The 26,371-nt window shown below is 52.7% G+C and overlaps 1 protein-coding gene across 3 annotated transcripts; it reads right to left on the reverse strand.

The window, feature by feature from the left end:
• Positions 1 to 114: 114 nt before the first annotated feature.
• GYS1 (glycogen synthase 1) lies at positions 115 to 26,356 on the reverse strand. 3 transcript variants are annotated; one of them, NM_001132465.1, is given in 16 exon segments: positions 117 to 1,600; positions 1,764 to 1,844; positions 2,533 to 2,696; positions 2,915 to 3,010; positions 6,210 to 6,336; positions 6,617 to 6,730; positions 9,914 to 9,992; positions 10,088 to 10,147; positions 14,475 to 14,581; positions 15,197 to 15,317; positions 15,661 to 15,778; positions 18,405 to 18,549; positions 18,793 to 18,978; positions 20,131 to 20,322; positions 24,206 to 24,387; positions 25,938 to 26,270. In NM_001132465.1, coding segments are annotated over 16 exon segments (2,214 nt in total). In that variant the 5' UTR covers positions 26,056 to 26,270; the 3' UTR covers positions 117 to 1,276.
• Between the last annotated feature and the right edge of the window lie 15 nt (positions 26,357 to 26,371).

Consider the following 26,371-nt stretch of genomic DNA (forward strand, 5'->3'; position numbering starts at 1 on the left):
GCGAAATCCAAGTCTCTCTAGAATAGAAGGATGAGCTCAGACCAGGGAAGGGGTGGCATTGGGGGGATGTCAGAGCCAGGCCCACCAAGTGTTCGTGTCTGACCACACCTGGGATTCTTAAATATAGATGTATTTTTTTTATGTCATCTCCGGACACACTCCAATCACACCCCTCCTGCCCTCCCCTCTCAACTGCAAACCAAGCGGTGCAGACACAGCACAGCACACATGAGGCGCCCTCCCTTTCACCAAAGCTGAAGGCAGGGCACAGTTTGGGGATGGAAGAGCCTCGAGGTAAATGTCGGGGTTCTAGAACCCAGTGACCTCAGTTCTGGATCATGGGAAAGGGATCAGTATGCAGTAACGTGGTAAGGTTCCAGATCTAGAAGCCAGGACCTAGAACCTAGTGGTTTCACAGTGGGCAGAGTGGTTGGGAATAAGCCAGGTTAGGGGTGGGGTAGACAGCCAGCTCTGTCCTCTGCAGGCGGATTCCCTGGAGGGAGATCTCAGATTTAGAAAGGAGGAGTTGGATCTGGTCCAGAAAGGGCCAGAAAGACAGGAAGGCATCTGGACCGAGACTGTGTGTCCTCCAGAAGGAATGAGCAGCCAAGTGGTTCTACCACCTCTTGCTTGGCCAAAGTGTAGGGGATGACAGGAGCCGGATGGAGGGATCCTCCAGGCAGAGCCTGGCTCTGACATGCCAGGGAGGGCTGGAACATGAGCCCCTCCCAGAGCCCCACTTCTGGAGTTGAAATGGAGGACCATCTGCTCTCAGTTACCTTCAAACTCTGAAAGTGCCCCGGCTCTGGACTTGATTGCCCCATTCGCAGCGACACCACGTGGTTTCCAGCACTTGGTGGCCCGCACGCCGGGCCTGAGCGTGGCCTGGTCTGTATGCTGTAGAATTTGTAAGCCACATGGGGGGCTCTAGGAGCCCCAGACCAGAAAGCACCATGCCAGGTTTCCTAAAACCTCTGGCACCACTGCAGAGTAATGGCAGATTCCTGGCCTCTGGGAAGCGGTCCAGGCCCAGGGGACTCCAGGGCGCTGATTATGCATATTCTGGAGCCAGAGAAAGGCACGGCTTTGTGGATTCTGGAGTGCAGGACACTTGGAAAGTGGAGCTGGAGGGGCTGGAGTGTTTGGCGGACTGGGTGGGGGCACTGCGGGGCCACACCCAGTGCGGATCTGGAGCGGGGGTTTAGGAGCAGCATCCCTCTGCATCCTCTCTCTGGAGCAGGGAGGCAGGACAGGCGGGGAGTGTGGTGGGGCGGACTTAGTTACGCTCCTCGCCCAGGGAGCTGGTGGGGCTGAGGGGCTCGCTCGGGGTGCTGAGTGAGCTGGAGGTGGCCGTGTCCACAGAGTTGCGCTTGCTCCCGCTGGTGGAGGAGGTGCAGGATGCTCGGCGCGGCCACTCTGGTGCACGGATGTTGCGCCGGTCCTTGGCGGCCTCCTCGTCCTCATCGTAGCGCTCGCCGTCTTCCTCCAGCGGCCCGTTCCGGGGATCCTCCTCGTCCTCACTCTGGTGCGGGCTGGAGTGTCGTGACAGCGAGGGCGACGGTGGCACCGAGGCTGGCCGTGGGTAGCGGTAACCCTGGGCCTGCATACGGGGATGTGGGTGCAAACCAGGGTGAGCTGAGGACCTCACAGTCCCACCCAGGCATCCAGCCACCTCTAGGCCTTCCCACTCCAGGAGGGACCCCCACCCCACCGAAGCCCAGCCCTTTAGCTCCTGGCTAAGCAGAAATCCAGGGTCCACTCACCGCATCCGCCTCGTTGGGCTCGTAGGTGAAGTGCTCTGGAAAGGCCTTGGACAGCGCCATGTGGCGCGCAGACATATAGTACTAGGGGAAAGGAGGAGAGGGAGCAGAGGATGTGAGAGCCAGGCCCCACCCCCAGGCAGATGATGGGGTCCTGGCCACACCCTTTATGCAGATGAGCACACTGCTGCACCCCATGCAAATAATCCATCTACCTGACTCCACCCCTTATGTAGATAAGCAGACCTGTGAATGGACAGTTTCTGAGCCACACCCCTCAAACAGGGGCCGAATTCTCAAGTCAGTCACCTCTTTGGCCACACCCTTATGCAAATGAGAACGCCTGATCAATGTTCTTTTTTTCTTTTTAAACACGGTCTTCCTCTGTTACTCTAGAATGGACTGCAGTGGGTTTGATCAAGGCTCACTACAGCCTCAACCTCCGGAGCTCAAGCGACCCTACCACCTCAGCCTCCCCAGTAGCTGGGACTACAGGCACGCACCACCACGCTCGGCTGATTTTTTTTATTTTTAGTAGAAATAAAATGTTGCCCAGGTTGGTCTCTTAACTCCTGAGCTCATGCGATCCTCCCTGTTAGGCCTCCCAAAGTGCTGGGATTACAAGCATGAGCTACCATCGCGATCGGCCTGGTTCATTGCTTAAAGGGACAGCAACTGTTACAAGTAGGATGAGACCCTTCGCCCTGCACCTAAGACCCCTAGCCAGGAGCGGCTGATTTGCCAGGAGAGGATAGGAAAGTGGGGGTCCTACCCGGCCTAGGTATTTCCAGTCCAGAAGGTCGGAGAGGCGCTCCGTGCGGTTCCGCTGGATGATACGCTGCCGCCGGCTCTGCTGACAGAAGCTGTAGAGGAAGGAGGTGAGCTGCGAGCAAGAATCATCCAGGCTGCGGAACCGCCGGTCGAGAATGTAGATACCTGTGGAGGCCAGGACCCAGGTTCAGAAAACATCCTGGGGAGATCTTCATGGTCTCCAGGACTCTGTGGCACCAGGACCCCTCCTCTCCCAGCGGCCCGAGAGCCCCCCCATTTCCTGGTGCCCCTGGTCTCTAAGGGTGCAAGCTCCTCCTTCCCAGGATCCAGGAGTCACTGTTCTCAAGCCCCCTTCTAGAATCCTCAGGGGCCTGGGCGCTGACCGTAAGCTGAGGGGTCTGCGATGTGTTCCTCCATGAAGCAGCCGAAGCCGGAGAGATTGGTGGAGATACTGGGGATTCCCATAACCGTGCACTCAGCTGCGGGAAGGCAGGAGAGAGACCCACTTAGCTTCCCTCATCTCCTACCGTCTTAATCGCAATAGACGCCTCAACACCGCCCTCTACTGGCGCCTGTACCAAGTGCCAGGCGCTGTGCGGAGCTTCGTTGAGCCCCCACAACGAGGCTGTGCATTTTCCTATTTCTCAGAGGGGACGCTAAGAGGCTCAGAAAAGAGAACTACTTGCTCTTGCTCCAAGATGCGGGAAAGTCTATAGTTGGGAGATAAGGATGCTAATTTATTGAGCATCCCAATGTCCATTTGACTTAACTCTCACAACCTGTAGGATCAGGCCAAGGTCCATCATTCTACTTAATTGTCACAACCTGTAAGATCCTTTCTTGTGCCAGTATCTTGTACAGACTTAGTCTATTTTAACGGGGGGGTAAGATAAGGTCTCTTATTATTAGTATCCCTGTGTACAGAGCATCTAGTACGTCTTGTTTAATACCTTTAACAACCTTTAGAAATAGTTCAAGAAATGTATTATAATTTTTTGATGGATTTTTATGCTTTTTTTTTTTCTTTTGAGACAGGTTCTCACTCTGTCACCCAAGCTGTAGTGCAGTGGCACAGTCTCGGCTCACTGCAACCTTCACCTCCCGGGTTCAAGCGATTTTCGTGCCTTAGCCACCCGAGTAGCTGGGACTGCAGGCACACACCACCATGCCCAGTTAATTATTGTATTTTTTAGTAGAGACAGGGTTTCACCATGTTGGCCAGGCAGGTCTCGAACTTCTGTCCTCAGGTGATCCATCCGTCTTGGCTTCCCAAAGTGGTGAAATTATAGGCGTGAGCCACCACGCCTGGCCCAATGCTTTTTTTTTTTTCTGGAGACAAGGTCTCACTTTATCACCCAACCTGGAGGACAGTGGCTTGATCATAGCTCACTGCAGCCTTGACCTCCTAGGCTCAAGCAATCCTCCCATCTCAGCCACCCAAGTGGCTGGGACTACAAGCACTACAAGCACACAACACTACGCCTGGCTAATTAAAAAAAAGGCCGGGCACGGTGGCTCAGGCCTGTAATCCCAGCACTTTGGGAGGCCAAGGTGGGTGGATCACGAGGTCAAGAAGAGAAAAAAAAAAAAAAATCCTGGCCAACATGGTGAAACCCTGTGTCTACTAAAAATACAAAAATTATCTGGGTGTGGTGGCGGGCGCCTGTAGTCCCAGCTACTCTGGAGGCTGAGGCAGGAGAATCACTTGAACCCGGGAGGCGGTTGCAGTGAGCCAAGATTGTGCCACTGCACTCCAGCCTGGCGATAGAGCAAGACTCTGTCTCAAAAAAAAAAGAAAAAAAAAATCTTTTATAGAGACAGGGTCTCACCATGTTGTCCAGGCTGGTCTTGAACTCCTGGGCTCAAGCTATCCTCCCACCTCAGCCTTCCAAGATGCTAGGATTATAGGTGTGAGCCATTGCCCCTGACCTATAATTATTATTATTATTATTTTAGACAGGATCTGACTCTGTCGCCCAGGCTGGAGTGCAGTGGCGCGATCTCGGCTCACTGCAACCTCTGCCTCTGGGGTTCAAACGATTCTCTCACCTCAACTTCCCGAGGGGCTGGGATTACAGGTGCCTGCCACCACCCCCGGCTAATTTTTGTATTTTTAGTAGAGATAGGGTTTCACCATGTTGGCCAGGCTGGTCTCGAACTCCTGTCCTCAAGTGATCCTCCCACCTCGGCCTCCCAAAATGTGGGGATTATAGGCATGAGCCACCATGCCTGGCCTGATCTATAATTCTTATGTAAGTTTTCCTAAAAACCTCTGTAAACTGCAAAAATAGGCACTAAATATAATAGGTCTGTCAGGCATGGTGGGGTGCACCTATAATGACAGATACTCAAGAGGCTGAGGCAGAAGCACCTGAACCTAGGAGTTCCAGGTGAGCCTGGGCAACAGAGTAATACCCCCATCTCAAAAGAGAAACAAATAGTAAAAAGCATTAAATATATATCTATGATATAGTTTGACTCTGTGTTCCCCACAAATTTCATCTCGAAATGTAGTCCCCACGTGTCGAGGGAGGGAAATGATTGGATTACGGGGGTGGTTCCCCCGCTGCTGTTCTCACGATAGTGAGTGAATTCTCACGAGATCTCATGGTTTTATAAATGTTCGTTTTTCCTGCACCCTCACATACTTTTCTCTCCTGCTGCCATGCGAAGAAGCTTCTTTCTTCCCGTTCTGCCATGACTGAGCTTTCTGACGCCTCCCCAGACATGTGGAACTGTGAGTTAATTATACCTCTTTCCGTTATAAATTACCCAGTCTTGGATATTTTTTTTTTTATAGCAGTGTGAAAACAGACTAATACTATCTATCAATCTATCTATAAAACAAGGCCTATGGAAAAAGGGAATTGGGGCTGACCACATGACTTCTAATTATCATGAAAGCACAGTTTTCATGACTTGTTAAATTACTAATAAATTAGGAAATGGCACTTATTTAGCTTTAATTTTTTTTTTTTTTTTCGAGACGGAGTCTCGCTCTGTCACCCAGAGCACAGCACTGCTGGAGTACAGTGGCGTGATCTCAGCTCACTGCAACCTCCACCTCCCAAGTTCAAGCAATTCTCTGCCTCAGCCTCCCGAGTAGCTGGGACTACAGGTGCGTACCACCACACCTGGCTAATTTTTATATTTTTAGTAGAGACAGGGTTTCACCATATTGGCCAGGCTGGTCTCAAACTCCTGACCTCCTGATCTGCCCATCTTGGCCTCCCCAAGTGCTGGGATTACAGGCGTGAGCTACCACGCCCAGCCTTATTTAGCTTTAAAAACACTGGCTAATGTGAACCAACAAGAGGAAGGTGGAGTTGATGGGCACTGGGAATGTCTTACGAGGAGACTTGGCCATACTCGGCTGTATTTGTGAACTGTGCATTTCATTGCTGCTATTTGGGGGGCCAAATGCCCATGCACTGGGAGAAAGCAGTGTGAACTGTGACATCCATTTGACGCTAACTAGTCCTCAAAACCCAGTCTTGTAGTTTCTCAATACATGAGCTATTGTCACAAAAGCACGCGCTGTAGCAGAACAGATGATTACCATTGTTCCTGTTTTGCAAAGAAGGCAACAGGCTCAGAGAAGGCCAGTGCCTTGCCCCAAGACATGCTAGCTCTGTCTAGGATGCCACGACCACGCTGTCCTCTGCCCACTACACTCACCTGGCGTGTAGCCCCAAGGCTCATAGTAGGAGGGGAAGACTCCAAGGTGACAGCCACGGACAAACTCCTCATAGTCCACAGGGAGCAGGGGGCTTGTGGAGGAGAGGAACTCCGGGTGGAAAATCACCTAGTAGTGAAAAAGAAGGACTCAGCCCAAGTGCCTTATTTAACTAAGCCCTGAGATCCCAAGGTGTCCCAGAGAGGGTAAAAAGCTTGTCTAGCATCACACAGCATGTGTTTGGCAGGACCAATGTTCAAACCCAGGTCTGTCTGCCTCAGAAGCCAGGGTTTTTTCTAACCACAGCAATACCTTCGATAAAACTTATGGGGGAATGGACTGTGTGAGGCCCAAGACCCAACCCCTTCCCTCTGCCATGCCCAACCCAGCCCTGACCAAATGCCCTCACCTTCACCCTGTCGGCACTGCTATTGAAGAGGCCGATTCGGCGGATGGTGGTCAGGATGGGGTCTGAGGAGTCATCCAGCATATTGTGGGTGCACACAGGGGGGAAAGACTGCCGCTGCAGGACCCACAAGAAGGGTAAGGGGTCATGGAAGGGACAGAGAACTCCCTACTTCCTCATGAGCCATGCTGACCCTGGGGCACCCAAGGAGACCGCAAGTGCACCAGGCCGTGGGGCAACAAACCCAAGTGATCACCAAGAGTTGTGGATTCCCACTAGTACAACCCGTAAAGGTTTTCTTTCTTTCTTTTCTTTTAAATTATTATTATTATTATTTATTTTTGAGGCAGAGTCTCGCTCTGTCACCCAGGCTGGAATGCAGTGGCACAATCTTGGCTAACTGCAAGCTCCGCCTCCCAGGATCATGCCATTCTCCTGCCTCAGCCTCCCGAGTAGCTGGAACTACAGGCGCCTGCCGCCATGCCCGGCTAATTTTTTGTATTTTTAGTAGAGACAGGGTTTCACCGTGTTAGCCAGGATGGTCTTGATCTCCTGACCTCGTGATCCACCCGTCTCGGCCTCCCAAAGTGCTGGGATTACAGGCATGAGCCATCGCGCCCGGCCTATTATTATTATTTTTTTTAATAGAGATGGGGTTTCACTATGTTGGCCAAGTTGGTCTCGAACTCATGGGCTCAAGTGATACACCCGTTTCGGCCTCCCAAAGTGCTGGGATTACAGACGTGAGCCACCACACCTGGCCTGGAAAGGTTTTCTTTCCCTTAACCACCATGAGCTTAAAAGAACTACAATTCCCAGCTGTCTTTGAGGCAAAGCCGTGTTAGCAACTCCCTTACCTCCAAGGACTATGAGGAGTTGCAGCTACCTTGTTCTGTACTCTGGGCTCTATTATTAAAGAAACCCAAAGGAAGTATAATTATCCCCAGGCAATGGGGGTGGAGACTGTGCCAACATGGCAGCAAGCTTTGGAGACTGCTGGGAGTTGTAGTTTCCTTATGAAAAGTCACCTCCAACCGCCGGGCGCGGTGGCTCACGCCTGTAATCCCAGCACTTTGGGAGGCCGAAGCAGGAGGATGACGAGGTCAGGAGATCGAGACCATCCTGGCTAACACGGGGAAACCCCGTCTCTACTAAAAATACAAAAAATTAGCCAGGTGTGGTGGTGGGCGGCTGTAGTCCCAGCTACTCAGGAGGCTGGGGCAGGAGAACGGCATGAACCCGGGAGGTGGAGGTTGAAGTGAGCCAAGATTGCGCCACTGCACTCCAGCCTGGGCGACAGAGCGAGACTCCGTCTCAAAAAAAAAAAAAAGAAAAAAGAAAAAAAAGAAATTCACCTCCAACTGTAACAGAGGCCCAAAGAAACCACAATTTCCAAGAGTCTCTGGAGCAAGACAGAGCTAGTGTGATAGGAAGTCCTGGGGACTGCTGGGGTGTATAGTTCTTTGCAACTGTTCCATCATAGCTCATTAAAGACTTTACTTACCATCCCTCTACTGAGTCTAGGGGTCCGAGAAACTACAACTCCCAGCAGCCCCATGGCAGAAACATTCACAATGAGGTGGGCTGCTTTAGGGACTATTGGAAATTATAGGTTAGCCAAAACCAGTTCACGTTTTGTTTCTACAACTTAGCTGTCTAGGTTTCCATTCCCCAGGAAATGGCTCACCAATGTAGACCACAAGTACTGAAGTCCCTGGACCCCCAGAGAATGAAAAAACTCTAACTCCCAGAAGCCTCTGGACAAGGGAAGAGTCAATGCCCCAGAAAGCCAGCAGGGGCTGCTGGGAGTTGTAGTTTCTTGGGCACCTAGACTCAATAGAATGACCGTAAGTTTTATAAATGCCAATTCTCTCTGAAGTTAGGAATCTAAAGCAGCTACAATTCCCAGGGGTGTCTGGGGACCAACACACAGCCTCTGGAATAAGAAACCGCAGCTGCTGAGAGTTTGCAATGTTTTCTGGAGAATGCTGAGTGCTTTTGCTCACCTCCTGACTCCGTCCCTAAAGTGGCCCGATAAAACTACCACTCCCAGCAGTTTTAGGGGCAGAGGTGGAGCCGTGTGCAGCAAGGCCCAAGGAGAGCTGAGAGTTGTAATTCTTTTATGGCTGTCTCGACCTTTTCTTTTCTTTCTTCCTTCTTTCGTGTGTGTGTGTGTATATGTGTCCGTCTCGTTCTGTTGCCCAGTCTGGAGTGCAGTGGCATAATCATAGCTCACTGCAGCCTCGACTTCCTGAGCTCAAGGCATCCTCTGGCCTCAGCCTCCCAAGTAGCTGGGATAACAGGTGTACACCACCATGCCCAGCTAATTTTTGTATTTTTGGTAGAGACGGGGTTTCGCCATGTTGCCCAGGCTGGTCTCAAACTCCTGGGCTCAAGCGATCCTCCCACCTCAGCCTCCCAAAGTGCTGGGAAAACTGACAGGTGTGAGCTACCAAGCCGGGCCTTGACTTTCTTTTGGGGGTGGAGCGGGGGCGGGGGGGTAGTGTTGGATCTGGCTCTGTCCCCAGGCTGGAGTACAGTGGCACAGTCATGGCTCACTGCAGCCTCAGCCTCCTGGTCTCAAGTGATCTTCCTGCCTCAGCCTCTCAAAGCGCTGAGATTACAGGCGTGAGCCACCACTCCTGGCCCTTTATTAAATTTCTACACTTCCTTTTAAACTTCCCTTTGGGCTGGGCACAGGGACTCACGCTTGTAAACCCAGCACTTTGGGAGGCTGAGGCAGGCAGATTACTTGAGGTCAGGAGCTTGAGACTGGCCTGGCCAACATGGTGAAATCTCGTCTCTACTAAAAATACATAAATTAGCTGGGTGTGGTGGCATGTGCCTGTAACCCCAGGTACTTGGGAGGCTGAGGCAGAAGTATCGCTTGAACCCAGGAGGCAGAGGTTGCAGTGAGCTGAGATCGCGCCACTGCACTCCAGCCTGGGCGACAGAGCGAGACTCCATTTCAAAATAAATAAATAAATAAATAAATATAATAAAAATAAATAAATAAGCTTCCCTTTGCTCATTGACCCCAGAGTCCCAGAGAAACCACACCTCCCAGCAACCCTCGTGGCAGAATAAGCCACACAAAACAGCCCACCCTAAGTGCCTCTGGCAATTGAAGTTGTACGAGTCAGCACGTGCCCTTCTGTGGACCTCAGAATAGATCCCTTCATAAAGGGCTGTGGGAGAAAGCAGCACTCCCGGCAATCTCTGGGGTCTGAGCTGGCGTGGCAAGCTGCCTCTGGGGCTGCCAGGAACTGCCATCTGTCTGCACAGAGGTCCAGTCCATACCTGCGTTGCAAAGATGGCTCTCTTCATCATAGTGAAGTCTTCCTTATCCAGCATCTTGTTCATGTCGGGAAGGCTCCCACTGCAAGGCAAGCGGGGGTGTGCATGTGAGAACAGAGTGATGAGAGGGGTTAGTCAGGGCCTAGGAGGGCACAGGGCTGAGGGTGGGGCACTCACACCAGTAAGGATTCGTAAAGCTTCCTCCCGAACTTTTCCTTCACCGTGTTGGCTGTGTCCCTGGAGGAAGCAGAGCAACAGGGTCACACACACACCAGCTGTCATTTACTGTTAGGCTTCTTTAGTTAGTTAGTTAGTTTATTTTGAGACGGAGTTTGGCTCTTGTTGCCCAGGCTGGAATGCAATGGTGTGATCTCAGCTCACCGCAACCTCTGCCTCCCAGATTCAAGCGATTCTCCTGTCTCAGCCTCCCGAGTAGCTGGGATTACAGGCATGCGCCACCACGCCCGGATAATTTTGTATTTTTAGTAGAGACGGAGTTTGTCCATGTTGGTCAGGCTGGTCTTAAACTCCCGACCTCAGGTGATCTGCCCACCTCGGCCTCCCAAAGTACTGAGATTAGAGGCGTGAGCCACCACGCCCGGCAGTTTATTTATTATTTTTTTTTTTGACAGAGTTACTGTGTCGCCCAGGCTGGAGTGCAGTGGTGCGATCTTGGCTCACTGCACCCTCTGCCTCCCAGGTTCAATTAATTCTCCTGCCTCAGCCTCCTGAGTAGCTGGGATTACAGGCACCTGCCACCATGGCCGGCTACTTTTTGTATTTTTAGTAGAGACGGGGTTTCACCATGTTGGCCAGGCTGGTCTCGAACTCCTGACCTCTGGCTGGTAATTGGCCACCTTGGCCTCCCAAAGTGCTGGAATTACAGGCGTGAGCCACCGCGCCCAGCTACTCTTAGGTTTCTAGGGTAGCAAGGAAACTGAGGTGTGAGCAGGGAAGCCGTGCCCTGGGGCCTCCAGGCTAGAGGATGGGGACCCAGGGGCAGGCCCTGGAAGGCTTAGATCCCATGTGCCCGACATCAGCTGTGTGGTCAGGGACAGGTGGCCTTCCCTCTCTGACTGCAGTGACTCATTTTTCAGAGGAGGATGAAAATAGAATCAACCTCAGAGGTTTGCAATGAGGACCCAAAGATGTCATGCCAAAAAGTACACATGGCAAGCCTTCCAGAAATGTCAACTATTATTAGGACTTGTACTTGTCCTGCAGATGGCAATGCTAAGCCCCATTTTATACGAAAAGAAAGTAAGATTCTGAGAAAGGACCACTTAGGCACACAAGTAAAGCTAGCAGTGTCACACGACAGCCCCATGGTCACTCCTCTACTTAAAATCCTCCCATAGCTCTGGCCGCATTTATTTTTCTTTCTTCTTTCTTCGTCTCTTTTTCTTTTTTCTTTTCTTTTTTTTTTTTTTTTTTGAGACAGAGTCTTGCTCTGTTGCCCAGGATGGTGCAATCTCCGCCACTTTCTAGGTTCAAGAAATTCTCCTGCCTCAGCCTCCTGAGTAGCTGCAATTACAAGTGTGTGCCACCACATCTGGCTAATTTTTATATTTTTAGTACCGATGGGATTTCACCACGTTGACCAGGCTGGTCTCGAACTCCTGCCCTCGTGATCTGCCCTCCTCAGCCTCCCAAAGTGCTGGGATTACAGGTGTGAGCCACCGCACCCAGCCTCTTCAGCCTCCCAAAGTGCTGGGATTACAGGTGTGAGCCACTGCACCCAGTCTCTTTCTTTCTTTCTTTTTTTTTTTTTTTTTTTTTTTTTGAGACTGAGTCTCACTGTCACCCATGCTGGAGTGCATTGGCGCGATCTTGGCTTACTGCAATCTCTGCCTCCTGGGTTCGAGCGATTCTCCTGCTTAGCCTCTCGAGTAGCTAGGACTACAGATGTGTGTCACCACACCCAGCTAATTTTTTTTATTTTTAGTAAAGACGGGTTTCACCATGTTGGTCAAGCTGGTCTCAAACTCCTGACCTCAGGTGATCCACCCGCCTCGACCTCCCAAAGTGCTGGGATTACAGGTGTGAGCCACCACACCCGACTTCTTTTTTATTTTTTTGAGACAGAGTCTCACTCTGTTGCCTAGGCTGGAGTGCAGTGGCGCAATCATGCCTCACTACAGCCTCAACCTTCAGGGCCAAAATGATCCTTCTGCCTCAGCCTCCTGGGTAGCTGGGACTACAGGTGCCCCCCATCTTGCCTCACTTTCTTCCGCTTCTCTATGAGACATGCCGCTCCAGGCCCACGGGACTCCCCACCGTGTCTCAATCATGCCTCAGGGCCTTCGTGTTTGCTGTTCCTCAGATACCTACAGGGCTTGCTCCCTTGTCACCTTTCCTCATCTCTGCCCAACAGCACTTTCTCAGTGTGGCCTGTCCTGACAACCCCGTCTCATATTCCAGTTCTGCTTTATTTTTGCCCGAAAGTAAATTCTGTCTACAGGATTTTCTAGAATACAAGCTCCATGAGGAAAGGGATCTTTCTGGTTCACAGCTGTATTCCCAGGACCTGGAATACATGAGGAGGGCAGGTCACTTGAGGTCGGGAGTTCAAGACCAGCCTGGTCAACATGGTGAAATCCCATCGGTGCTAAAAATATAAAAATTACCCAGCACATAGTAGATGCTCAGTGACTATCTGCTGCTAATGAATGAACGGTTTTACAGATGAAGAAACTGAGCTTCACTGGGAGGCGGAGGTTGCAGTGAGCCGAGATCACGCCACTACACTCCAGCCTGGGCGATAAAGTGAGACTCTGTCTCAAAAAAAAAAAAAAAAAAAAAAAAAAAAAATCAGAGAAAAGAAAAAGAAACTAAGCTGGGCACAGTGGCTCACCCCTGTAATCCCAGCACTTTGGGATGCCAAGGTGGCTGGATCACCTGAGGTCAGGTGTTCGAGATCAGCCTGGCCAACATGGTGAAACCCCATCTCCATTAAAAATACAAAAAAAGGCTAGGCGTGGTGGCTCACGCCTGGAATCCCAGCACTTTGGGAAGCCGAGGCAGATGGAACACCTGAGGTCAGGAGTTTGAGACCAGCCTGGCCAACATAGTGAAACCCTATCTCTAATAAAAATAAAAAGTTAGCCAGGTGTGGTGGCACACCCCTGTAGTCCCAGCTACTTAAGAGGCTGAGGCAGGAAAATCGCTTGAACCCAGGAGGCGGAGGTTGCAGTGAGCCGAGATCATGCCATTGCACTCCAGCCTGGGCGACAGCAAGACTCCATCTCAAAAAAAAAAAAAAAAAAAAGAGGGCCGGGCATGGTGGCTCACGCCTGTAATCCCAGCACTTTGGGAGGCTGAGGCGGGCAGATCATGAGGTCAGGAGTTTGAGACCAGCCTGGCCAACGTGGTGAAACCCTGTCTCTACTGAAAATACAAAAATTAGCCGGGCATGGTGGTGTGCACCTGTAGTCCCAGCTACTCGAGAGGCTGAGGCAGAAGAATTGCTTGAACCCAGGAGGTGGAGGTTGCAGTGAGCTGAGATCGTGCCACTACACTCCAGCCTGGGTGACACAGTGAGACTAGTCTCAAAAAAAGAAAAGAAAGAGAAAAGAAAAATAAACTGAGGTTCAGACAGGGGCGGTGGTTTGCCTGAACAGACCAAACCAGTGAGGGTCGGTGGCATGAGTGAAACCTCCATGGTTTGATATCAGCACCCTGGTCACACTGTCACACATTTCCTGCCTGTGCCTTCTTACTGCCCCCAAGCTGGAAATGTCACAAGGAAGTGACTTCACTAGGAATCAATGGGGCAGGTTGATAATGTTACAGATGACAAAACTGAGACCCCAGGACTGGGCATGGTGGCTCACGCCTGTAACTCCAGCACTTTGGGAGGCTGACACAGGTGGATCGCTTGAGCTCAGGAGTTCGAGGCCAGCCTGGCCAACATGATGAAACCCCATCTCTACTAAAACTACAAAAAATTAGCCGGGCGTGGTGGCGGTCGCCTGTAGTCCCGGCTACTCGGGAGGCTGAGGCAGGAGAATGGCATGAACCCGGGAGGTGGAGCTTGTAGTGAGCTGAGATAGTGCCAGTGCACTCCAGCCTGGGCGACAGAACGAGATTCTGTCTCAAAAAAAAAAAAAATGAGCCAGGTGTGGTAGTGGGCGAAGGAGCAAGACTCCATCTCAAAAAAATAATAAAAAAAAAGAGGGCTGGGCACTGTGGCTCATGCCTGTAATCCCAGCACTTTGGGAGGCTGAGGCGGGCAGATCACAAGGTCAGGAGTTTGAGACCAGCCTGGCCAACATGGTGAAACCCCATCTCTACTGAAAATACAAAAATTAGCTGGGCATGGTGGTGCGCACGTGTAGTCCCAGCTACTCGAGAGGCTGAGGCAGGAGAATTGCTTGAACCCAGGAAGTAGAGGTTGCAGTGAGCCAAGATCGCGCCACTATACTCCAGCCTGGGCAACAGAGTGAGATTGTCTCAAAAAAAAAAAAAAAAAAAAAAAAAAGACTGAGACTCTAGGAGAAACACGGGACCCAAAGCATGCAGCTGGGAGTGGGCTGGGCCAGGGGCCGGAGCGAGGGCTGCTGACCAAAGCTGTTTGCGCACGGCTTGGCCTTTGAGGGTTTCCACGTTGAAATTGTTGGTCCGCGCTGGCATGATGAAGAAGGCAACCACTGTCTGCTCGCTGCCGTTCACCTGCGCAGAAAGAAAGGAGGGGGAGGCCAGGATCATGTGGGGGAAGCCTGGAACCAGCCAGCCTTTCTGCCAAGACCACTGGGATCCTGCCATACCCCTTCCTGTCAAGGAGAATTATAGGACAGTCCCCACCTGGACTCTGACCTTCTTTCTGGGTCTCTATACTCCCCTCACAGCCCCCCACCACACGCAGGGGCTTTCCTACCCCCATCTGCCTGGCTTCTTGGGTTTCTGTTCTGTTATTTTTTGTTTTGTTTTGTTTTTGAGACAGCGTCTTTTTCCGTCACCCAGGCTGGAGTGCAGTGATGTGATCTCGGCTCACTGCAACCTCCACCTCCCGGGCTCACGTGATCCTCCCCGTTCACCCTCCCGAGTAGCTGGGACTACAGGTGTGAGCCACCATGCCTGGCTAATTTAATTTTTGTATTTTTTGTAGAGATGGGGTTTCACCATGTTGCCCAGGCTGGTCTCCATCTCCTGGGCTCAAGTGATCCACCCGCCTTGGCCTCTGAAAGTGTTGGGATTACAGGCGTAAGCCACTGCACCTGGCTGTTCTCCCTAGTTATAAACTGCTTTGCTTACCCTCCCTCTGTCCCCTCATAGCCCAGGCCTCACTCTGAGCAGATAGTTGAGCCGAGCCAAGGCCTCCAGGAAGACGTCGGCACCCTTGTTGGAGAACTCATAGCGGCCGGCGATAAAGAAGTACAAGGTCTTGTCCAAGTTGAAGTCCAGATGCCTAAAGAACCCACAAGGCACGGTAAAGCCCAAAGCCCTCACCCGCTAGCCCTGGCCTCAAAACTACAAATCCCAGAAGTTACGGGTGGGGGGCAGAGGATGTCTTAGGTAATACAGAGGCATCATGGGGCCTCCTGGGAGTTGTAGTTCTTCTCTTTAGATGGATATTTCCTTTAATCCTCAGCCCATTGTTCCGGCGCTCAAGAATTAAGGAGGCCGAATACCCAGGTGCCCCCTCCCTCAGACCCAGGAGTCTGGGCCCCCAGCTGCCCCCTCCCCCAGACCTAGATGGTTAGGCTCCCAACGCCCTCCTCTCTTAAGACCTAGGTATATGCCCCACGTACCCATAAAAATGGCCCCGCACAAACTCCTGGATTCGAGCCTTGCTCTGAGCATGGAGGTTCTGGAACTCATGCATGGCAGAAAACTTCTTCACATTCAGCCCATTGGGGGTCACAATATCTGGGATTGGGGGTGAGGGTCCCATGTTTTATTTGTTCATTCAGATCAATGTTGTGGTCGAATGAATAAATGAAGAAAACACCCTTTGCCTTTTGCAATTTTTTTGTTTCAAGAGCGTTCCTATGAGGTCCCCCCTCCCGCCTTTTGTGTTTGTTTTTGGAGACAGGGTTTCTCTCTGTCGCTCAGGCTGGAGAGCAGTGGCACAATCATAGCTCATTGCATCCCTGACCTCCTGGGCTCAAGCAATCCTCCCTCCTCAGCCTCCCGAGTAGCTGGCACTACAGGCGTGCACTACCACACCCGGCTAATTTATTGATTTTACTTTTGTAGTGATGGGGTCTTGTCATGTTGCCCAGGCTGATCTCAAACTCCTGGCTTCAAGCAGTCTTCCTGCCCTGGCCTCCTAAAGTGCTGGGATTACAGGTGTGAGCCACCATGCCTGGCCAGTTCCCTTGGTGACACACATACCCTGACTCCAAGATGCCTTCTTGCCTAATATTACTTGCTTAGGTTCACAAGCACAAGTATAAGTCTCCTCAGCTACCGCAAATGGCTAACAGGGATCTGATCCACACTGGTGATTCTGGGAAAGTTGTAGTTCTTTTGTTTTCTCTTGGCCCACCCTGAGATGGAAATGATTAAACATCCCCGAAGTCCTGCTTCTCCTAGGATATATCCTCTACTTCCAAGCTTCTTACAGGGACCTAATCATTTCTTCTCCTCATAGAAATTAAAGTATATCAACGAAAAACTACAACCCCCATCAGCACCTAGGGCAAAGTTCTGGAACATATGGCGCTAACCAGTCAAAGGCTTTCTGGGAGTTGTAGTTCTCACCTTATACGCACTGAGAACGGATACTAAGGGCTGGGAAGAATGCCCAGTTCCGACCTAACCTTTCTCAAAAGCAAAGTCCACTGATCTTCCATTCCCTTTCATAAGACCAATCTACATTAGCCAATTACAGAATTTTATCATATCTGAAATTAATATGAAAGAAATTATACCTCCCATTAGCCTCCAGAGTATATAGTCAGAGAGCCTCAAATACAGGTCACCACCCCCACAGCCTTCTGGAAGCTGTAGTTCTCTATTCTTCAGGAAAAAAAATTGTAACTGATGGTCCCCAGCTTAGGACTTAGGATGGTCCAAGTTATGATTTTTCTTTTCGAGACAGAGTTTCGCTCTTGTTGTCCAGGCTGGAGTGCAATGGTGCAATCTTGGCTCACTACAACCTCTGCCTCCTGGGTTCAAGAGATTCTCCTGCCTCAGCCTCCGGAGTAGCTGGGTGGCTGGGATTACAGGCGCCTGCCACCATGCCCAGCTAATTTTTGTATTTTTGGTAGAGAGGGGGGTCTCACAATGTTGGCCAGGCTGGTCTTGAGCACATGACCTCAGGTGATCTGCCCACCTCAGCCTTCCAAAGTGCTGGGATTACAGGTGTAAGCCACTGCGCCCAGCCAAGTTATGATTTTTCAACCTTATGATGGTGTGAAAGTTACACACATCCACACGTGTCCAATTTTGGATTTTGTGAGATATTCAACACTTTTTTTTTTTTTTTTTTTTTTGAGACAGAGTCTTACTCTGTCATCCAGGCTGGAGTGCAGTGGTGCAATCTCAGCCCACTGCAACCTCTGCCTCCCGGGTTCAAGTGATTCTCCTGCCTCAGCCTCCCGAGTAGCTGGGATTACAGGCACCCACCACCACGCCTGGCTAATTTTTGTATTTTTAGTAGAGATGGAGTTTCGCCATGTTGGCCAGGCTGGTCTCGATCTCCTGACCTCGTGATCTGCCCGCCTCGGCCTCCCAAAGTGTTGGGATTACAGGTGTGAGCCACTGCACCCGGCCTATTCAACACTTTATGACAAAATAGGTTTGTATTAAAATTAGCCAGGCATGGTGGCGGGCGCCTGTAGTCCCAGCTACTTGGGAGGCTGAGGCAGGAGAATGGCGTGAACCTGTGAGGTGGAGCTTGCAGTGAGCTGAGATAGCGTCACTGCACTCCAGCCTGGGCGACAGAGCGAGACTCCATCTCAAAAATAAATAAATAAATAACAACAAAATAAAATAAAACAGATTTGCATTGGATGATTTTGCCCAGTCGTAGGCTAACATAAAGTGTTCTGGGCACATTTAAGGTATACTAGCCTAAGCTATGATGTTCAGTAGGTTAGGTGTATTAAATGCATTTTTTTATTTTTTGAGACAGGGTCTCACTGTGTCACCCAGGCTGTGACAGGGTCTTTCCAGGCCACCCAAATCATGCAATGGCACGATCACAGCTCACTGCACCGTTGACCTCTTAGGCTCGAGCAGTCCTCCCACCTCAGCCTCCTGAGTAGCTAGGGATACAGGCACACACCACAATGTCTGGTGAATTTTTTAGACAGGGATTCGCCGTGTTGCCCAGACTGGTCTCAAATTCCCGGGCTCAAGGGGTTCTCCTGCCTTGGCCTCTCAAAGTGCTGAGATTACAGGTGTGAGCCACCGTGCCCAGCCGAAATACATTTTCGGTTGATGCTATTTCAGCTTACAGTGGGCTTCTTGGGATGAGGAGCAACTGGCTTTGGCATAGACAGCTGCCTACCTCATTCACATCTGGGGACTTCAGCCCAGCCCCTACCTGGTTTCCTCTTGAGCAAGTACTGTGCCTCGATGGCGGTGATCTGGGACACAGTAGTGAAGACGTGAGCGCAGTGGGCTGCCGCCCTTTCCATGCAGTAGCGGTGATAGATCTGCCTCTCCCCTGCTTCCTTGTCCACGTTGAACTGCGTGGAGGGGACAGCAGTCTGGTTAGAAGGACTGGGGAGAAGACTCTGGAGGTCCAGACACTGGGGTCCTAAGAGAAATTGGTGCTGGGGGCTGGATTCCTGGGTCTGAGGTAGGAGGGGTCTGGGGACTTGGACTCCTGGATCCTGGGAGAAGAGGGGGCGCCATCCCCTTGGGCCCCCCAGAGCTTTGGGTTTCCCTGGCATCCTCGCGGTCCCCCATCTGCCACGGTCCCAGCTCACGTTCTCCAGGTTGTTGTAGAAGTCCACGGCACCGGCACACAGGTAGCGCCCCAGCAGCGTGGCATGGGTGGTGAAGATGGTTGCTACAGGCAGTCGCCGGGCACGACACAGGCAGAGTCCAATGCCTGCCAACCACTCATGGAAGTGAGCAACCACGTGTAGCTTCTCCTCACTCTGCGCCAGGAACTGTGGGCAACAGGGACAGGGCCGCTGTCTCCACGAGTGTTGGGAAGAGAATCGGCAATCCCCAGTAGGGACAAGGACTCGGGGAGAGGTAAATCTGTCACCACTACTGCACAGAGTGGGCAGCGGCCCACTGCAGCAATCCCAACCGGACAGGGACCTGTAAATCCCTGAGGCAGCCCAGGCTGGTCTTGAACTTCTGGGCTCAAGTGACTGCCTCCTCAGGGGTTGACAGGAACTGAGGATTTTTTGGCCAACCATCTAAGTCCTGGCAGGGTTAGATTGGACAGACTGAAGTTTTCATGTCCCCAGGTCCTGGACATAGTCTCTAAAGACCCCTTGTCTCAAGGGTACGCTGTCTGCACCCAACATTGGCAAAAGGACTACAACTCCCAGAATGCCACAGGAGCAGCCAGTTCCTGAATTATTTGTCCCAGGGCATGAGAAATTAAGCTGCTTTTTTTTTTCTTTTTTCTTTTTTTTTTTTTTTTGAGACAGTGTCTCACTCTGTGGCCAGGCTGCAGTGCCGTGATGCGATCTCAGCTCACTGCAATTCCCGCCTCCCAGGTTCAAGCAATTCTCCTGTCTCAGCCTCCCAAGTAGCTGGGATTTGGGATTACAGGTGCCCACCACCACGCCCAGCTAATTTTTTTGTATTTTTAGTAAAGACGAGGTTTGGCCATCTTGAACTCCTGGCCTCAGGTGATCTTCCCCCATCGGCCTCCCAAAGTGCTGGGATTACAGGCATGAGCCACCGTGCTCAGCCTGGAAACTAAGCTTCTTGAGCCTTTTAAAACCTAGAAGGGGGTCAAAACCAGGTCAGGCTGGGGATTCATAAGCATCCAGGGCAGCATCTGAGAGCTGAGTCCAGCGATATCACACTAGAGAACTACAACTCCCAGAATTCCTCGGGCAAGCCCGCCAGCCTCACTTTGAGCTAGAAACCCTACGCTTGGAAGACTGGAGTAAATGAAGTTGGCATCGAGAGTAGAGCCTGGGCCCCTGGATGTCCATGTCCTCAAAGGCCAGAGCTAATCCTTGGATTAAAGGACCCTATGACTCCCAAAATGCCCAGGGAGAAGCCCATCCTCTGGCTCAGGGGCTGATGGTCATTGTAGTTTCAGGTATGGGTGGAACGTGTCAGACGGGGCCTACCTCACCCAGGAACCAGGTGGTCAGAAAGCCAAAGAGGACAGCGTCGTTGGCCTCGCGGTCGTACCACGGCACCCCGATGTTGCAGGTATCCCAGAGCTCTCCCTTCCAGCGCTCCAGGGCCCAAGCTGAGGCACCCACGTCCAGGAGCACCACCAGAGGGCCTCCCTCGATCAGCCAGCGCCCGAAATACACCTGGGATGGGGTGGGGGAGGCACCATAGGGAGGTTCTGGGCTTCAACCTCATATCTGCGTGCATCTGTGGTTCTCCCATTTGCAGGCAGATGTCTAGACTTAAGCCTCAGCTCTCTTACCTTCTGGTTCCATATCTGCTACTAATTTCTCACCTGCTGCCTTAGCCTTACTTCTCTATTTGCATGATTTATTCCTGCTACACATTTTTTCCATCTCTGTTGCAATATTTTCCCTGCCCCCTGCTTACTTACTTTCTTTCTTTTTTTTGAGATGGAGTCTCGCTCTGTGGCCCAGGCTGGAGTGCAGTGGCACAATCTCAGCTCACTGCATCCTCTGCCTCCCGGGTTCAAGCAATTCTCCTGCCTCAGCCTCCCAAGTAGCTGGGATTACAGGCACCCACCCCCACACCCGGCTAATTTTTTTTTTTTTTCTTGAGATGGAGTCTGGCTCTGTTGCCCAGGCTGGAGTGCAGTGGCATGATCTCGGCTCATTGCAAGCTCCGCCTCCCGGGTTCACGCCATTCTCCTGCCTCAGCCTCTCAAGTAGCTGGGACTACAGGGGCCCGCCACCACGCCCGGCTAATTTTTTTTGTATTTTTAGTAGAGACGGGGTTTCCCCATGTTAGCCAGGATGGTCTCGATCTCCTGACCTCATGATCCGCCTGCCTGGGTGTCCCAAAGTGCTGGGATTACAGGCGTGAGCCACCACATCCAGCCTCCTGTTTAATTCCTATAACTGCTACCCTTCTCTTACTCGCTGCCTCCTTTCTCTGCTTATAACCACATATGTCACATGTCCTGTGTCTATGCCCCCACTGCCCTGTCTGGCCACTCTGCAAATCATTTCTCCTACCTGCTGCCTTGTTTCTGTACTTGCTGCCACCTTTCTCTTACCAACCATCTGCATCTCCTACTCTTTTCTTTCTGATGCTAATTCCTTCCATGGGATGCTGCTTTTTTGTTTTAAGAGAGAGTCTCGCCCTGTTGCCCAGGCTGGAGTGCAGTGGTATGAACATGGTTCACTGCAGCCTCAACCTCCCTGGCTCAGTCTATCCTCCCACCTCAATTCCTACAGGCGTGGGCCTCCATGCCAGGCTGATTTTTTAATTTTTTGTGGAGATGGGGTCTCACTATGTTGCCCAGGCTGATCGTGAACTGCGTTCAAGCAGTTTTCCTGCTTAGCCTCCCAAAGTGTTGACGTTAGAAGTGTGAGCCACCAAACCAGGCTCTTTTTTATTTTCAGAGATAGGGTCTTGCTCTGTCCTCCAGCCTGGAATGGAGTGGTGCAATTATGGTTCACTGAAGCTTCGACCTCCCAGACTCAAGCAGTCCTCCCACCGCATGCGGCTTCCCACGTAGCTGGGACCACAGGCACACGGTATCACATCCCGGCTAATTTTTAAATTTTTTGTAAGGACAAGGTTTCACCATGCTGCCTGGGCTGGTCTCAAACTCCTGGCCTCAGCCTACCAAAGTGCTGGGATTACAGGCGTGAGCTACTGCACCCAGCCTGTAATGATTCTCTTACTGTTCATGCTGCCACTTTTCTTCCCCATGATGCCTTGTTTCTGTTCCTTTCGTCACATATCTGTCACCTGCGACCTCTCTCCTCTATCCATAGGCCCATTTTGTAGTCCACAGCCTGCCTGCCTCCTTCCTTCTTTCCTTCCTTCCTTCCTTTCCTTCGTTCCTTTCCTTCCTTTCCTTCCTTCCCTCCCTCCTTCCCTCCCTCTCTCCTTTTTCTTTCTTCCTTTTTTTTTTTTTTTTGACAGGGTCTCACTCCGGTCGCCCAGGCTGGAGTGCAGTGGTGCAATTATGGCTCACTGGACCGGGCGCGGTGGCTCACGCCTGTAATCCTAGCACTTTGGGAGGCCGAGGCAGGCGGATTGCCTGAGCTCAGAAGTTTGAGACCAGCCTGGGCAACACGGTGAAACCCTGTGTCTACTAAAATACAAAAAATTAGCCGGGCGTGGCGGCATGCACCTGAGGTCCCAGCTACTTGGGAGGCTGAGGCAGGAGAACTGCTTGAACGCGGGAGGCGAAGGTTGCAGTGAGTCGAGATTGTACCACTGCACTCCAGACAGAGCGACAGAGCGAGATTCTATCTCAAAAAAAAAAAAATCGGCTCACTACAGTCTCCACATCCCATCCTCCCACCTCAGCCTCCTGAGTAACTGGGATCACAGGCACACACCATCATGCCTGGGTAATTTTTTGTATTTTTAGTAGAGACAGAGTTTCACCATGTTGCCCAGGCGGGTCAGGAACCCCTGGGCTCAAGCTATCCTCTCACCTCGGCCTCCCAAAGTGCTAGGATTCCAGGCATGAGCCACCGCCCTCGGCCACGCCACACATTTCTAACATAGCCCATCCTCTGTCCGTGCCTTGGAGCTGCATTTTTCTAGCCACTGCCGTGTTTCTAAAACTTGCTGTCTCACTTCTGCCTCTGCCACATTTCTCCAGTTGGCTGTTTTCCTCCCTGAGACCATGGCCTTGGTTCTGGGCCTGCTGCCACAGCAGCGGAGAAGCAGCCCCGCTCCTCGCCGACCTGGCTTTTTGCTGCCCGGAGCCTCGCTCTGAGGTCCCTCCCCCTCCCAGCTGTTGTCTGCCCTTTTGCTGGGGGGGGCTATTCTTAGGCCCCCAGCACGTGGGAAGCAGCTGCCCTCAGGAAGGGACTGGGCTGTTCTGGGTTCCCTCAGGGACACAGTCGGGCCTGAATGGATTCCAGACCCCACCGCAAACCAGAGGCTGTGAATGAGAGGAACCACAGTGCCTCTCCATCCCCAGCCTGGACCTGTCTGTCCCTTAGCCCTGCCGCCTGATGGCTTTCTTCTTGGACAACAGCGTGTCTCTTTCAATCTTCATCCTGGGGCCCTGGAACTCCCCCTCCTCTCTAATCCCTGATCTGCCCATCTCAGACTCTGTCCTGTGGGTCTGTCCGCTGACCTCTCCTCTCTTCCCTGATACTCCATGCTTCTCTCTCCTTCTAGGACTGACTTTCTGAAACATCTGGCGGCCTCTCTTCTGTCCCTAGTCTGTCTATTACTCTTGCCCGTGGCTCCATCCACCCTTCTCCCTTGGTCTGCCTGTCCCCCTCACTCTCCAAGCTTGGCTGTTAGTAACAATAATGACGATGATCATAATAACAATGACAATCACCGCCCACATACTGTGCTACCTTCTTGCCAAGAACTCGACTAACCACTTTATCCTTGTTAACTGTTTCCTCCTCCCAGCACCTCTAGAAGGTAGATGCTATTAGCATGTTCATTAGCCAAGGACACACAGGCAGCAAGTGGAGGGTGAACTTGAACTTCAGGCTCCAGAATCCTGCTCCTTCCCGACCCCAGGCCCACTTCTCCCCAGCTCTGCCTGGCCGGCTGGCATTCTTTTCTGAGACAGAGTCTTGCTCCGTCTCCCAGGCTGGAGTGCAGTGGCCCAATCGCAGCTCACTGCAACCTCCGCCTCCCGGGTTCAAGCGATTCTCCTGCCTCAGCCTCCCGAGTAGCTGGGATTACAGGCGCCCGCCACCACACCCAGCTAATTTTTGTATTTTTAGTAGAGACGGGGTTTTGCCATGTTGACCAGGCTGTCTTTCGATCTTGCTCTCTTTCTCTCTGGGTCTGAGGACCTTGGCCTCTTGGATCTCCATCTCAGTCTGTCACATACTTGCCATCTGTCTGTCCATTCGCCCATGTCTAGGATCCACCCACCCACTTCCAGGCCCTGCATCTGTCTGGGTGTCCTATCACGCCTCCTTCCTATGTCCAAGCCTGCCTTGCTCTCTGGCTGGGGCTGTCCACCCTGCCCGCTCTCCGTCACTGGCTCCCACACCAATGGCAGGCTGTCCACTCGCTTCTGCCCTGGACTGGGCCATGTCCCACCTTGCAGCCCTTGCTGTTCATGGAATCCAGTGTCCTCTTCAGGGCCGGGGTGGGGGCCTCCAGCAGTTCCACCTGGGTCCTCACGCCCTGCTCCGTGTACGGCCCCACCAGGAAGTAGTTGTCGCCCCATTCGTCCCCCGTCACCTTCGCCTTCGTCTGCAGCACCGTGTAGATGCCACCCACTGTGGGCCCAAGCGTGTAAGGGCAGGCCCCGGCCGAGGTCCATAGTTCTGGGACCTGGGGTGGGGTGGGCCGGGGATGTAGGGGGCACTCAGGCCCCAGACCCCTAGCTCAGGGGGAAGAGGGGACTGGGAGCCCGTAGTTTGGAGTAGGGGTTAGAGGCTTGGATGAAGGGAACGGGGGGCTGGGGGGCAGTCCTCCGGGGTCTAAGGGAGAAGGGGGCTGGGGTCAGGATCCTGAGGGAGGAGGGGGCTCAGGCTAGACTTCTGGGTCTGAGAGAGAAGGGGCTGGGTGCCGGGACCCCTTGGTCTGAAGGAATTAGGGACTGTGGCTCTAAGGATGGCAGAGCTGAGGACTACCCGGACTCAGGTTCCCGAGTTCCCAGCTCACAGGAGCTGGGTTTAAATCGCAGCCAGGCTCCAAAACCCGGTGAGGGAGACCTCCTCATGGCCAATCCAGCTTCTTACCATTGCCCAAGAGAAGCCTGCATGGTCATTCCCTGCCCCCAGGGACCTCGCTGACCTGCCTCCCAATTTCCTCTCCCTGACTAGGGACACCAGCATGCAGGGCTCTTCCTCTCCCAAGACCCCATCCCAGACCCAGGAGCCCCAGTCCCCAGCCTCCTCCCCTCCTGGAGCCCAGGCCCTGGCGATACCCGGCTGTGTGTTCACGGGCCCCCTCTCCTCTTGGAAGACACAGTCCCTTTCCCCTCCAAGACCCAGCAAAGCAACCCCCCAGACCCTGCTCTTTGAGGTGTGAGATTGGCTTGTTCCTGGGGATTTCAGCCCCAGCCTTCTCCAAGGCCAGAACCTCAGCTTTCTGAAGCCCAAGACACAGAAATGCAGGCTCCTAGCCCCTCCCATCCTAGGGCCCAGCCCCTGACTAACTTAGGACTTCCCAGCCTTCCCCTATTCCAGTACGCATGTGTCCCAGGCCAAGGGCTCCTCTACTCCTAGGAACTAATAGCTCAGGCCCTCAGCTCCTTCAAAGCCCAGGCATTCAGGCCCACAAGCCTCTCCGACCCTAGTATCTAAGGATTACAGTCTCCAGCCCGTCCCATCTTTATTCTAAAGCAGCCAGGTCCTCAGGTCCTCCCACCGCCGCTCAGGCCTCCTATCTCCCAGTCAGCTCTCTCTCAAATCTGGAGTTTTATCCCCTAGACCATGTTGTTAGGGTCATAGGTCTGAAACCCAGGCAGCTTCCCAGGTTTGCACGCAGAAATCCCATCCCCCCATCCCCTTCCCTGTTCAGGACCCAGGTATCCAGTCTCTCGGAAGCCTCCCTCCAGGACCTAGGAGTCTCATTTTAGCGCCCTCTTCCCTAGGACCCAGAACCCGGGCTTCCAGCCTCCTTTCATCTTAAGTCAAACGAACCATCCCTCTCCCACCCACCTCCGGCCTCCCAGCCCCTCCTCAAGGACACAGGAGTCACAGCCTCCTTGCCCAGGTCCCAAGGGTTCCCCTAGTAGCCCCGTCCTCCTACAACTCATAGTTCCGGGCCCCCATCCACTACTGTCCTTCTCGTCAAGGGCCCCGACGCCTGGCGTGCTCACCCTTGTTAGCCACCTCCCAGGCCACTTCGAAGAGCACTGCGTTCTCCAGGTCGAATTCATCCTCCCAGTCCTCCAGTCCTGGCAGTGAGGACATGGACAAAGTGCGGTTTAAAGGCATGGCTGGTGCAGGAAGGGGGCTCCGGGGACCTCAAGGTAGGGACCCCGGAGGTGTCCAGGGAATGCACCAGGTAGGGTGCGGGGCCGAGTAGCTGGTGCCCGACAGGAAGCTTGCAAGACGCTCAGCTTCCTACTGCAAGACCGCACCCCCGCCCCGAAGCGTTCGGACCTAAGCAGAAGGCGGCCGCAGCGTCACTGAGCCCACCGGCTCCCCTGCAGTGAAACCTCGCCGCCGCCAGGAGGCGGTGGCCGCCCCCCCAACCAGCGCCATTGGCCCACGCCCGGGGGCGGGGATTTCCGCGTGTCCTCATTGGTGG

The sequence above is a fragment of the Pongo abelii genome, chromosome 20 (assembly GCF_028885655.2).
Source record: "Pongo abelii isolate AG06213 chromosome 20, NHGRI_mPonAbe1-v2.0_pri, whole genome shotgun sequence".
Taxonomy (NCBI): domain Eukaryota; kingdom Metazoa; phylum Chordata; class Mammalia; order Primates; family Hominidae; genus Pongo; species Pongo abelii.

Excerpts from the sequence above, each read along its gene's own strand:
- GYS1 (XM_024236316.3), bottom strand. The coding sequence starts at position 26,055 with ATGCCTTTAAACCGCACTTTGTCCATGTCCTCACTGCCAGGACTGGAG. Across the intron at positions 3,011-6,209 it reads GCCTTGGGGCTACACGCCAG|CTGAGTGCACGGTTATGGGA; the intron begins GTGAGTGTAGTG and ends GCCTTCCCGCAG. Across the intron at positions 1,601-1,763 it reads AGCCCAACGAGGCGGATGCG|GCCCAGGGTTACCGCTACCC; the intron begins GTGAGTGGACCC and ends CCCCGTATGCAG.